Genomic DNA, 14,786 nt, shown 5'->3' with positions numbered 1-14,786 from the left:
TTATCATAGTTTATGTATGTAAGAGGCAAAACCTTAAATCCTTAAATTAATATAAGAGATTTCACCAGAGTCTAAATAACTTGTGTTCACTTGTGTTTGATGAAATACCTTTGATGAAACAGGCCAGAAGTGTCCTCACTTGCATGATATATAGGCTCATTTTCTGCATACTCTAGGTATTTATTTAATCTGACAAAATGTGATTATTTTTCTGGGAAAATAAGCTAAAAATTAACAGACTAACAAAGTCACAGTTTTAACAAAATAAACAAATGTTTAGAGCATTATCACCTTAGTGGCACAACCTAAATGAAACTCACATTTTACCTTGAGAAATGATACCTACAGAAACTTGTTCTTACTATCATATTCATATGGTAATAATTGCTATTCACTTTGATTCCATGGAGTCCTATTTTATAATAATATTTAAAGCTTTATATGCATTCATTTACTTAGGAATCTGAAAAGAACCCAAGGTTGAAGTTGGCAATATTTCATTTTACCTGTAAGGAGTCATACTGAGAGAGGAATTGTACCAGATCACACACTATTAAGTGGTCACACACTTTTAAGTAGAGCCAGGTTTTGACTCTGAAATCCCAATTACAAGACAAACTTTTATTTAAATAAGGGGAAAAACACTATTGTACAATAATGTGAGTCATGGCTGTGAGCTTCTCTCTGTAAGGAAGTGCTATAAATTTTTAGGCTTAGAGATGATGCCATCTGGATACCTTTGTTTGAACCGGGCAACTACGTCTGGGTCTAGCAGGTGAATCCCATCTAGTTGGTTTCCAAGGGTGATCCTGAAGCAAGGGCGGGTAAAGGGGGAAAACAAATGATAGTTACATGCATATCATCTTATCAAATATTCATGCCATTCTGTAAAAAAAAAAAAAAAAAAAGACCTATCATTAGAATAGTTTATGATAGCATGGCTGGTTAGGTATTGGGAAGAATCTGATGTTAAAACAGGCTGGTCTCCATTACCTCAGGGTTAATGATTAGCCAGACCTACTTCACAATTGTTGCTGCTACCAGTGACTATTCTTTGGACAAGTAAAAATGCTAGCAGCATGTGGTGCTGTGGACCACAAGGTCGGTTTAAACCACAAGGTTGACAGTTGAAACTCACTGACTGCTCACTGTGGAAATCTTATACAAGGTTGCTTATACAGAGTCAGAACCAACTTAACAAAGCAGGGGTGGGTCAAAGATGTTGCAGTTGTTGACTGATAGTGTAGATTCTTAGTAACCACCAGGGGGCAGATTAGTAATTAGTACATCGCACCGAATCACTGAGGACTGGGTTCTAAGAGACTGGAGACCCTACATTGTATGGTTTGGATCCTATAGCCTTTTGGGTTTCAGATGATGGTAGAAAACTATAAAACTGCTTTAAATACAAATTTAGATGTTTTCTAAATCCTCTGAGCCCATCTATGGATGGAATGTTAAATTGGACTACTTTGTTCACTGGTCACCTTACCAGTTGGGCTGCACATTGTGTGGTCGTCCAAATAACTCAATCTTGCGAGTACCAGGGGATAGTCTCTCAATCATGCCATAGATTTCATCTGGTTTATGACTGGTGGAACGAACCTAGGAAACAAAGGAACTTAGGAAATCTACTTTTCAGTTACTCTAGGTTACACCTGTAGACCTTTCCATTATGTTTATGACCCAAATGAGAGAACTCAGATAAAGAACATAGCTGAATTGGGGAAACACATACCTCAGCCACGATCACATCACAATCCAGACCCTGGTTGAAGCCTTGGGGATTTCCTTTGACACCAACCTACTCACCACAGAAAACAAGATAACCTTATGGAAACCATTTTTGAACTTTTGCTTGGTAAAAAATAATTTCCTGTTTATGCTCTACCTCTTAATTTGGACCCTACTGGTACTCACCAAACAGTGTTCCTTCCCATGGTTCAGCCAGTGACCTGTACGGCCTGTTCGAATGATACGTTGCAATTGATTTGTCTTCACCCAGATAATTTCATCTACCCGTTCATAACTGTGGTGAATGAAAAAGAACCAGACCTTTAAGTAGGCTTTTACAGTTTAGGGGCAGTAACATCTACAGAGGCAAAGAATCACAGGCAACAACACTGGGAGAAGGGAATACATCCAGTAATGACAGCAGTATGCAGTGCTTTCTCTTTAAAAAAAAAAAAAAGATTATTACTTACCCCCAGAGGTTCAAACATTCTCTGCCCAACTCCATAGCCCTAGAAAGAAAATGGTTTAATAAACTACTTCTATAGTATTATTTTTCTCGTTCCAAAACATGTGATAAATGTTGTAAATATTAAAAACATTTTTCAGTAGATGGTCAATGAATTTTCTACATGGAAACACAGGGTAGATCCAAGAATGAAAAAATAATAGTGCCTAACCATAATGACTTTTATTTTTTCACAACATAAATGTAGCGTTAAATATAACTCAAGGCATCATTTGTGTTACAAAGAGACGTTAAGTCTCGTTGTTGTTAAGTGCCGTCGAGTCGGTTCTGACCCATAGCGACCCTCTAGAGGGTTTCCAAGGAGTGACTGGTGAGCTTGAACCCACTAACCATGCAGTTCAAACTGACTTTGCAGTCTAGCGCATTAACCCACAGCGCCACACCAGGATTCCTAGGTCATATTAGAGGGATAAAAAGCTGAATCAGCCCTACATTTGATAGCAATTCTAGGAAAACCCAGGATTTTATCTCCCACCCAGTACTCACTCTGTATTACGTCTGCCCATACCTACATATCTTTGAACTACATTACCTGCCTGTGACCCAGAGGAAGAGAAAGCCATCATCCTGCAGGACTGGTATGTTGAGCCTACGCATTTCGTCATCTGTCAGGGTCCCATAGGGCAGCTCCATGTGAATATCCCAGGGTGGGTCAGCCATCACAACTGCAAACTTGCCCAAGATACTGACGTCCAGGTAGCGGATATCACAACAGATCCACTGCATGAGGTGGGATTTGGTCATCTTCCCTTTCTTCACTCATATTCATGGCCCCAGACCCTTTTTTCCATCTGTTTTCCTACTCCCTTATAAACATACCCCACTCCATTCCCAGTCAACAAGACAGACTACTGAAATATACCCTGCCTTCCTATCCAATGGCTGTCCTACTCTCATATGTTCATAAGCTGAGGTGAGTTTTCTGCACAGACAGGTACCTGGGGTGGGAAGAGCCGATCTGCACTGGAGTCACCTCCAACACTCTGTGTGAGAGCAAGCTCCTGGCTTGGTGTATGATCTTTGCTGCCAGGAGCCTCAGAATCCATGCAGGCATCAATTTCATAGTGAACATACTTGCAGGTATCCATGTGGAAGCATGTATTAAGGAAAGAGCAGTCACCTAAAGACTCATCAGTATGTTTGTTGATGATTCGTCTGGGGAAATAAAAAACAAGAATCATCAGCAGTATTCCAGAATGAGACTGTTTTCCCACTCTGCTCTTCCATCCTAATTTTCTCTACTAGAGCTTCCTCCAAGAGTGTTACGAGAAGGAGGGCAGGTGACATAGAAATCCATTTCATATTAAAGATTTTAATTACTCTACGTAGACTTAGCTTTCTTAGCTATGGAAAGAAAGTAGTTAATAGGAAGAACTTGTGGGTTACAGCAGAATAAAATTATGTGACCTAAAAACTCAGGTTCTATTTCTCCTAAGGTCATACTCTTTCCGGAGAATTTTTACTGTCACTGGGACTCAGAGGCAGTGATGCTTTGCTATTGCAAGAGGAAAGGACATTCTGGTAGGACATTTGAGAAATCTCACATTTATTGGGAGATAGCCTGAATTCACTCTCATAGAACAGCACTTCTGGAAGTATACTTTCAAGTATGGAGGGTTTAGACAAACCAAAAACTAAACAACCAGAATCAAAGATTAAAACCCCAAAAGACTTTGGAAGAAGTGTGCTGAAAAGAAATGATTACTTCTATGAAACTGATCCCACCTTCTCCCCTCCCACGAGACCTGAAATGCAGCTTGCGACAAGGCCGGTCAGCATCGCTGGCTTTCATGCACTCTTCCTTGGTTCCATAGTCGCAGAACTCTTGCACTTGGGCCCGACCTCGAGAGCGAAACTTTTCAACAATAGATTGTTCCTTGGCTGTTGTAGTATTTAGTAACTCTAGGATCTCCTGACTGACCTGTAAAAGAAGTAGCTTTAGCCTTAAAATTGCTTGTACATCACACTATTTCTTCAACCACCTCTGCACATTGTTCTTGACTGTCTTACAGGGGGTCGATGAACTGGCAAAATGGAAAGCTGGAACCCTAGGATAAAAGGTTATATTTAGTCCTTCTGCACATTTGGGATATAATTCTGACACAAGAGGCCTGGTTCCTAACTAAGGAGTCCGGTGGTGGTGCAGTGGGTTAAGTATTGGACTGCAAACTGAAAAGTCAGTGGTTTGAACCCACCAGACATTTCGCAGAAAGATGAGACAGTCTGCTTCCATAAAGATTTTACAGCCTTGGAAACCCTATGGAGCTGTTTTACTGTATTTTATAGGGTTACTGAGTTGGAATTAGTGGCAGTGGGTTGGTTCTTACAGCTAAGCATTAGCCTACCCTTCCCATAAAAACCACACTTATTAGGTAGGTACTAAGCCTTACTGTTTAACAATTCGATAAGGGAGGGTACTCTGGTTATACTAAGGCTCAAGAGAAGTTAACTTACTCAAATTCACAGAAGTAGCACACGATTAAGAACTGTCAATCCAGTATCTATACACAGAATCACTATACTGCCAAATCATGTTGTTTAATCATCAACTTCCATAATTATTAGTCCATGACTATCTTCCAGTATTCATCTTTCTATACAAAGGGGCTTTAAAAAGCTCTATTATCTTTTTTTTTTTTTTTAATGTTTTATTGTGGCTTATGTGATAGTTTACATGAGCTTTACGTTTATCCTATCGTATATCGTTTCATTGCCATGATTACAGTCCCTTCCATGTATCATCAAATAACCAAAGGATATATCCTGCAAGCCTGTTCCCTGGTCATCAGTACACAGCCCCTCTCCCTCTCTGGGTCTAGAGTCCCCAGCTGCTCCATCTCTCCAAGTCATTGTCTCTGCCTCCATCTCTGGTGTCACTTTCTCTGGGTAGGGTCCCGCACTCTGCTTTACTCCCTTGATGGTCCCAGGGACTTTTGCTCCTGGACTGCTAAGTCAACCACTCCCCTCCTTTAAAAAGCTCCATTATCTTGTTGTTTTTTCAATTTTTATTTTTTCCCCCATTATCTTTTAATTCAATTTTCCCACAAACTTTTTGACATTCCCTTGTATTTCTATATTTGAGTTCCTCTTAACTTGATCCAAAGAAAAATCTTCTGAACAGATTCAATGGGCAAAGGTTCTCTAAATCTGGTTTCTCAATCCTACTATTACTGACATTTTGAAAATTCTTTTCCTGACGTGGGGGTGGGGGTGGGGGTGGGCTGCGACTGTCCTATGCAGTTAGATGTTTAGCAGTGTACTGGGCTTCTATCCAGCAGATACCAGTAACCACTCCAGGCTGTTATAACTTAAAGTCTCCTTGCCAATGTTCCCAGAAGAGCAAAATCATCCTACCTGCTGCTTTAAACCCTCAATTCTAAGAACTGCTCCGTGATCTAGAGGAAAATTGCCCTCAAAGCTACAACTGAGAGCTTATATATGAATCTCCACAGTAATTTCCTTTCTGACACCTACCTTCTTGCTCTGTTGTTCCTTAGTGGACTGTTGGTTCAGAAGACTTTCTATCTCCAGATCAACATCTGAGGCAGCATGTTTCCTTGATTTCTTGGCTGGCTCCTTAGTTTGTTCTGACATTGAAGAGGCCAGACCAGAAGATAAAGAGCTGGCAAAGGGAGCTACTGTGGTCGAGTCCTGTTCTGCACGCCGTTTTTGTCCTGAAATGGTTCCTGCTACCTCCCCAGGGCCTTTCTTTTCTGCCACAGCACCCATCATAGCAGAGAGCTTGGAATGGTCAGCATAGGTCACCAGAGTAGGGTGTGCATCATCTTGCAAAAGGCCCCGCTTTACCTCAATCAACTCCTGAGCTGCAAACTTCTGTAGAAGGCTTTCCACTCCATCTTGAGTGGCAGGGGCATCTGGCTAGGGAAGGAGGGGATGGCATTAAGACACTGACCAAGAAGTGGTAGGCTCCCAACCATGTCTATAAAGTGATTACCGTGGAGATGGCGAGACGGATGGACACAGCATCAGTGGGTAATGCTAGGGCCAAGTCAGAAAGGTGGTGTAGCAACTTCTTCTCTAACTCAGGGTCTGTAGCTAGTTCAGGAACTGCGGACGCTGTGCTGGGTTTAGGACCACCAGAGGTGGGTATAGTAGGTATTGGGCTATCACTACGGAAGGTTGGGGACAGTGCTGACTCTGGATTCCGTAGATCTAAGAGTGAAGGGAACAAAGGAAAAAGGCAATCAATGATAGTCTATACATATTCCTTAGGAATCAAATTTTTTCAGTATTCTCAGCACATAGGATTATGCAATAAATTATCTGGATGACTTTAGCATTAGATTGTTGTTGCTGAGTGCCATTGAGTCAGTTCTGACTCACAGCTACCCTGTATAGGGCTTCCAAGGAGCGGCTGGTGAGCTTGAACCACCAACCCTGCAATTCAAATTCACCTTTCCTTTACCATACTCAAGCATTCATTGCTTTACCAAGATAATACTAGACATTCTGGGAACTACCCAGCTTTACCTACTGGGTATGAGCTTTCCTAATTCCTTGTCTTTGATGTACTTCAAAAGGAAATAAACTAGCAACATGGTATATTTCATGTGCTTACTACCTCCTTGGTGTGGGCTGTAGGATAAGATCTAAACTGTTAACTACATACAAGGTCAGCTGTGCAAACCCACCAGCCAGCCACTCCTTGAAAACCCTACAGAGTCTATATGAGTTGGAACCGACTTGTCAGCATGACTTAACTACCTCCCTTCAGTTATTCTAAATGACGATATAATCAATCTGCATTTTAATAAAAATAAAAATTTTCAACAAGTGGGGATCAGATAATCCTTTTTCAGGTATGAAGTTTAAATTTTAATGACTCAAGATTACTAGACTTCAAGGGTATACAAAATGATAGTGCTGGAGGCTAAACAATGTAGCCTTTAGTGCTCATCACAAAATATTTCCTGGCTGTGTATTTTTCTCATCTATTGCTTCACAAGCTGGGTAGCCATCATAACCTCAGTAAGATGTAAGGAAACGCACATTAGGTTACCACCTATGGAAAAGCCTAATATCTATGAGTTGATGTTGTTGCTAGGTGCCGTTGAGTTAGGTCCCACTCATAGTGACTCTATGCACATCAGAACAAAACTGCCCTATCCTGTGCAATCCTCACAGTCGTTAAGCTTGAGCCCATTGCTGCTGCCACTGTACCAATCCTTCTCACAAGGGGTTTTCTTCCTTTTTAGCCAAACCTCCACTTTACCAATCATGATGTCCTTCTCCAGGGACTGGTTCCTTCTGATAATATGTGTGAAGTATGAAAGATAAAGTCTGGCCATCTTGGCTTTTAAGGAGCATTCTGGCTGTATTTCCTCCAACACAGATGTTTGTTCTTCTAGCAGTCCATGGTACCTTTAATATTCTCCAACACCATAACTCAAATGCATCAATTCTTTTCTGGTCTTCCTTATTCACTGCATATGAGATAACAGAAAATGCCATGGCTTGGGTCAACCACACTTTAGTCCTCACACTGACATCTTTGCTCTTGAAGACTTTAAAGAGGTCTTGTGCAGATTTGCCTACTGCAGTACATCATTTGATTTCTAGGCTCCTGTTGCATGAGTGTTGATGGGGGATCGAGAAAATGAAATCTTTTGACAACTTCAATCTCTTCTCCTTTTATCATGATGTTATTTATTGGCCCAGTAGACAGGATTTTAATTTTTGTTTGTTTGTTTTTTTACATTGAGGTACAACCCATACTGAAGGCTGTGGTCTTTGGTTTTCATCAGTAAGTATTTTAAGTCCTCTTTGCTTTCAGCAAGGTTTTATCATCTGTATATTGCAGGTTGTTAATGAATCTCTCTCTAATCCTGATGCCATGTTCTTTCTATAATCCAGCTTCTCAGATTATTTGCTCAGCATACATATTGAATAAGTATGGTGAGAGAATACAACCCTGGAGCATGATGTTGTTATGTGCCGTGGAGTCGGTTCCGACTCATAGCGACCCTGTACAGGGTTTCCGAGGCTGTAAATCTTTACGGGAGCAGACTGCCTCGTCTTTTTCCTGCGGAACAGCTGGTAGTTTCTAACTGCTGATTCATAACCACTATACTACCAGAGCTCCTGGAGCATACCTTTCCTGATTTTAAACAACTCACTGTCCCTTGTTCTGTTCGAGTGACTGCCTCTTGGTCTGTGCACAGGTTCCCCAGGAGCACAATTAAGTGTTCTGGAATACTCATTTTTCACAATAGTATTCATAGCTTGTCATGATCCACACAGTCGAAAGTCTTTACATAGTTAATAACTCACAGGTAAAGATCTTTCTGGTATTCTCTGCTTTCAGACAATATTCATCTGATGTCAGCAATAATATCTGTCATCTGAATCTGGCTTGAACCTCTGGCAGTTCCTGTCAGTGTACTGTTGCAGCCATTTAAAAATTAAATTTTGCTAAATTTTACTGGCATGTAACATTAATGATACTGTCTGATGGCTTCTGCATTCCACCTCTCTGGACTGGGCACAAATAATGGATCTCTTCCAGTCAGTTGGCCAGGTAGCTGCCTTCCAAATTTCTTGGCATAGATAAGTGAGTACCTCTAGTGCTGCATTAGTGTGTTGAAAGATTTCAGTTTGTATTCCATGGATTCCTGGAGTCTTGTTCTTTGCCAATGCCTTCAATGTGCCTTGGACATCCTTCTTCAGTATCATTGGTTCGTAATCATATGCTACCTCTTGAAATGGTTAATCAGCAACCATTTTTTTTTTTTTTTGGTATAGTGACTATGTATTTTCCTTGCATCTTATTTTGAAGCTTCTGCATCATTCAATGTTTTTCCCATGGAATCCTTCAAAATTGCAAATCAAGGATTGCATTTTTCTTTAATTCTTTCAGCTTGAGAAATGCTGAGTGTGTTCTTCCTTTTTGATTTTCTAATTCCAGGTCTCCTTCATATATATATATATATATATATTTTTTTTTTTCCCATTATAATACTTGACTTTGTCTTCTCAAGCTGAACTTTGAAATTTTCTGTTTAGTTCTTTTACCTCTTCACTTCTTCATTTGCTTTAGCATCTCTGTGCTAGAGAGCAAATTTCAATCTCTTCTGACATCCACTTTGGTCTTTTCTTTCTTTCTTGTCTTTTTAATGACCTTTTGTTTTCTTCCTGTATGATGTTCTTGATGTCATCCCACAACTCTTCTGGTCTTTGGTCTTTAGTGTCTAATGCATCAAATCTGTTTTTTCAGATGATCTCTAAATTCAAGTGGGCTATGTTCAAGGTCATATTTTAAGCTTTCAAGGACTTTTAAAATTTTACTTCAGCTTCAGCCTGAACTTGCATAGGAGCAACTGATGGTCTGTTCCACAGTCGGCCCCTGCCCTTGTTTTGGCTGATGATATGGAGCTTTCCTACTGTCTCTTCACACAGAGGTAGTCAATTTGATTTCTCTGTATTCTATCTAAATGAGGTCCATGTGTTTAGCCATCTTTTATTATTTAAAAAAGGTATTTGCAATAAAGAAGTCATTGGTCTTGCAAAATTCTGTCATGCAATCTCTAGCATCATTGCTATTACCAAGGCCATATTTTCTAACTACTGATCCTTCCTCTTTGTTTCCACTTTAGCATTCTAAGCACCAGTAATTATCAATATATTTTGTTTTCATGTTTGATCAATTTCAGACTGAACAAGTGGGTAGAGTTTTTCAATTTCACCATCATTTGTTTTAATGGTTGGTGCATAAATTTGAATAATAGTGGTATTAACTGGTCTTCCTTGTAGGTATACACATATTATTGCATCACAGATAGCATTGTACCTCAAGATAAATCTTGCAATTTTCTTTTTGATCAGGAATGCAACGCCATTCCTCTTCAATTTGTCATTCCTGGCATACTAAACTATATGATTGTCAGATTCAAAATAGCCTATGACACCAATCCCTTTCAGCTCACTAATGCCTAGGATATTGATCTTTATGTGTTCCATTTAATAGCTGGCAATTTCCAATTTTCCTAAATTCATACTCTGTACATTCTAGGTTCCAATTATTAATGGATGCTTACAGCTGATTGAGTGCCTTCCAACCTGAGGGACTCATCTTCTGGTGCTATATGTGACAATATTCTGGTGCTATTTATAATGTTTCAGTATTCAGTATTCTGGTGCTATCTGACAGTATTCCACTCCTGATATTCATAAGGTTTTCAGTGGCTATTCAGAACATTCAGAAGTAGTTCACCTCTCCTTCTTCTAGTCTATCTGAGTCTGGAAGCTCAGCTGAAACCATGGATGACCCTGCTGGTATTTAAAATACCTTCCAGCATCACAGTAACACACAAGCCACCACAGTACAACAAACTAACAGATGGAGTGTTGGAATATATGTGGGTAGTTAAAATACAGATGAAATATTAAGATAAATTTCCAGAACTTGGAAGTCTGTTAAACGTATGTAGAAATATTTTTATACTTAGAAATTTCTCATCTGATGATACTGAATTTAGTAAAATTTGACTCAGATATTCCCAAAGAAAATTAAGCCAAAATACAAACCAAACACCTTGCTGGTATTTTATTGAGATAAGTTATTAACACTAATGGGAAAACAGACTTCTAATTCCAGCAACATTACCTAGATATGTTAAATAATTGATAGAACTTTCTTCACCTTGCTTATTTCTTATGCTTCCTTTAAATTCTGCTGAAAATTAGAGACTGGATCATTTATCAGATGAACTGATGATGTAAGTTCTTCATTTTGACAAAGAGGTGATGTATATACATGGAAGCATTTGAATGATTAGATTATAAGGAGTTTGAGAATAACTGACCTAAGATAAAATACGTAAGAAATACAAGTAACAATTAGTATTTCACTAACTTGGAGACTACAGACAAAATGCCTTCATTGAACAGAACTGAATTGGTGACTAGTGAAATCTCTTGCAATTCAGAGATTCTACAAGTCTAATAAGTTTGAGCTAAAATACCTTGCGGTGTAAGTATAGTAAAACATTACAATTTATACAGTGAAGTCAATCAGTCAAGGTTTTTTGAAGTATTTAAAAATCTACTTCATGAAGCAACTTGAGCATGATCACTACATTTCATTATTATGGAAGAAAAATAAAGATGTGTTTTAAAATGTGCATTTGAGACATTGGATCCACAAATTTAACTGCTATACATTATATATTGACCTATTTAATTAATAAAATTAACTAAAGGAAGCAACAGATTATATAAATTATATATTGTATATAGATACTGATAACAGAAACTGAGGGTTAAATATTATTAAATATTATTCAACACTCAGCCAATGGGTCCTTTTTCTTGTTAGGTAGATTTCTGAAATTTTAATGTATTTTAGGTAAGTCATAAACTATCTAATTTCCTCTCTTAATTTATATTCAAACTTTGCCTGGTGCAAAGTCTGCCATTAGCAGTTTTATTTTGTTAACAAATATGGATCAGAATCAACTCAAGGGCCCATAACAACAACAACAATCCCCTACAAACAATCCCTATTGTATCCTGATTTTGAATAAAATATTGACTTCTTCCTAGTCTATGTGATTTCATGGTGTGGCACTGTGGGTTAATGCACCAGACTGCAAAGCCATTTGAACTGCAAGGTTGGTGGTTCAAGCTCACCAGCTGCTCCTCGGAAACCCTATACAGGGTCGCTATGGGTCGGAACTGACTCGACTGCACTTAACAAGTCTATGTGATTTACATGAAAATAATTTGAAAGTGTCACTGGTTAAAATAAATGTCAAATTACTGAGCAATGGCTATGATTTCAAATTTCCAGTCAGTGATTAGTGTAATCTAACCCAAATTTGTGTAGGAAGATACTTTCCACATTGTTGTTATTGTTGTTAAATACCGTCGAGTCAGTTCCGACCCAGAGCGACCCTGTATAGGGTTTCTGAGGAGTGACTGGTGAACTTGAACCACCAACCTTACAGTTCAAATGGCTTTCCAGTCTGGCGCATTAATCCACAGCGCCACATCAGGACTCTGTTGCCACATTACCTTCCATTATTGCTACAAATAGTATTTCTTAAACATATATACCAAAACCCAGATGCAGTCAAGCAATTCTGGCTTTGCTTAAAAATTCAGTTGTTGTTGTTGTGTAGTGCCATTGAGTTGATTCTGACCCATAGTGACCCTGTGTAGGGTTTCCAAGGAGCAGCTGGTGAGCTTGAACCACCGACCTTGCAGTTCAAAAGACTTTGCAGTCAGACGCATTAGTCCACAGTGCCATACCAGGACTCCAAAAATGCAATAGTATCATATTATTTCTTTTACAAACATTTTGTCTATTGTTAGGTTTATTTCTTCATTACATCTACTATTTCAAGTGAACAGTTTATCCAACTTTTCACAAAATGTTATTTGCTATATTGAAAATAGACTTACATTTTAATCTAGACTTTAAGCACCCTATAGGACACTGTCTCAGAAAAAGCATTGATCTTGGTCCTGGGCAGAATGGCAGAGTAAGCAGACCGCTCTGAGCTGACCCTCTGCAACAAATGGGAGACCAAGTAAAATAGTCACAGATGGTGATCCTGGAACCCTGAGTATAAGAGGAGAGGGCAGAGAAGTCGATTGAATAGCGATTGAAGAGGAAGCTGAACAGAAACAGTGACAGAGAAGGAAAACAGACGGACTCTGGGCTGGTGTGGCGCAGTAGCGCACTGCCATCTTGAGCTTTTGTGAGCTGCTGGGGCTACAGCGTCCTGTGGGCATGAGACGCAGCTGGAGGCTGGGTAAGTTGTAAACTACACAGCTCTTCCTTGTTTCTGGGCCCTCCTGGTAGACAGTAGAGTGACCAGCAGTACCTCCTCTTACACAGTCTCTGCTCTACCTAGGGTCTGCCCCTAGGTCTGGAGGCACTTGAAATACGCTACATAACAATTATCAGAAAACTAGCAATTTCACATTTCTGGTATCTTCCACATCTACTAGGAGACAGGTGGTCTAAGTGCCTGAGAATACACCAATATACAATCATCACCCAAGTATAAGTAGGATACCACAATGGTTAAGAGAAAACAAAGAAACAAGAGCGAATGCTTCAGACAAGTGACCAAACATAACACTGGAAATGGTATCAGAACTACCTGGTAAGGGATTTCAAAGAATTTTAATTTGGCAACTTCAGTGGACTGTGAGAAAGACTGAGGAAACTACAGATGAAATCAAGGAAAACAGACAAAAATATGGTTAAATTTGAGGACGCTGACAAAATAATTGATTTAAAAAAAAAAGGAAACCAGCAACGAAGACATGGGCTGAGTTTCATCACGTTCCATTGACACCCATTGATCTTGAGATGAGAGAGAAGAGGACGGCTGGTCTAAAGTTTAGGAAGATGTGTGAACTCCTGAGCCCATGGGCACTGGCTTAGCCCCTGGGAACTAGGGCTGAGAGGTGGCCGGCTGCTCTGAAGCGCAGGGATGTGTATGTGACCTCCCAAACCTGCAGCTAGTACCCATTTGGCCTACCTTGGATGGTAGGTGACCAGAACTCCACCAAATTAAGATAAAAATGTCTGATACTGTAAGCAACTGCAAATTGCTACAGTGGAACTAGACTTTTGCTCATAATTCCAACTGGAATGGAAGAATTCTTCATCTAAAGGAATAATTTCCTCAGTCTACTGGGTGGATTTGTTGTTTTTGTTAAGTGTGGTTGAGTCAATTCCAACTCATAATGACATTGTATAGGTTTTCTGAGGAGCACCTGGTGAGCTTGAACTGGGCTGGGCAGTTTAGAAATTGGCTATCAAAAAAATGGGGGAGGAAGCGGGGAGGGTATTAGAAAGGCTTGAAGTGGATGGCTTACAAGCTTTCATGAGTGTTCATAGTTTCAGAATGAGGGGAGTAAGGTAGACTCCCCACTGAATAGTTTCCCTCTTTTCCAAATGGATCTGGTGAAAGGATTTTATGATTCAATTGTGAGTGTTAGCAAGATTAATTGTGATTGTCACAACTGTAATTGTAGAAAATGTGTATCTAAAAGGGGGTGTGTGTGGTTAATCTTTCAATTCAGGATCAGATGATCCAGGACCGTCAAGAAGGAAGAACACGCGAGGAGACTGGGATCCCTCCTTGCCTGAAAAAGTGGCAACAGCAGAGACAGTGGCAGAGGCAGTGGCATGCAAAGACAGAGCAGCTTTGGACTCTAGTCCCCTGGACTGAGTAAAGCTGTGTGTCTGTGTGCAGGAAGCTAGCTAGCTTGCAGAATATGCCCTTTGGGCATTTAAATGAATATATATTTTTTTCTTTTGGTTTATATGTGTACATCAAACATTTTTGCTTTGTTCTTTGTGAAATATAAGATGTAAATGGGGAGCCACAGAGAGGAAGTAGGATAACTATTGTTATAGGGAGGGGCTTGTAATCATTGAGATGAAACATCCTGTATAAATTGTTGAATGTAAAGCTGGTGATCTTGTCTGCAAACCTTCACCCATTTCACAATAAAAAGTTAAAAATAATTTAAAAAAACGGGGGGG

The 14,786-nt window shown here is 39.6% G+C and overlaps 1 protein-coding gene across 1 annotated transcript in view; it reads right to left on the bottom strand.

Moving 5' to 3' along the window:
- Positions 1-600: 600 nt before the first annotated feature.
- Positions 601-14,786, bottom strand: part of METTL3 (methyltransferase like 3) — a 25,185-nt gene continuing 10,999 nt past the window's right edge. The window contains exons 2-11 of the mRNA XM_006835465.1: positions 6,216-6,433; positions 5,735-6,139; positions 4,006-4,181; positions 3,199-3,415; positions 2,793-2,980; positions 2,205-2,243; positions 1,921-2,029; positions 1,739-1,804; positions 1,493-1,605; positions 601-809 (exon numbers count right to left, since the gene is read on the bottom strand). Coding sequence (XP_006835528.1) covers positions 698-809; positions 1,493-1,605; positions 1,739-1,804; positions 1,921-2,029; positions 2,205-2,243; positions 2,793-2,980; positions 3,199-3,415; positions 4,006-4,181; positions 5,735-6,139; positions 6,216-6,433 — 1,643 coding nt within the window. The 3' untranslated portion in view covers positions 601-697. The remainder of the gene's footprint in view (positions 810-1,492; positions 1,606-1,738; positions 1,805-1,920; positions 2,030-2,204; positions 2,244-2,792; positions 2,981-3,198; positions 3,416-4,005; positions 4,182-5,734; positions 6,140-6,215; positions 6,434-14,786) is intronic.

The sequence above is a fragment of the Chrysochloris asiatica genome, unplaced genomic scaffold, assembly GCF_000296735.1.
Source record: "Chrysochloris asiatica unplaced genomic scaffold, ChrAsi1.0 scaffold00017, whole genome shotgun sequence".
Lineage (NCBI taxonomy): Eukaryota > Metazoa > Chordata > Mammalia > Afrosoricida > Chrysochloridae > Chrysochloris > Chrysochloris asiatica.
Note: the sequence above shows the minus strand (reverse complement) of the source record. Positions and strands in the feature narration are given on the sequence as shown.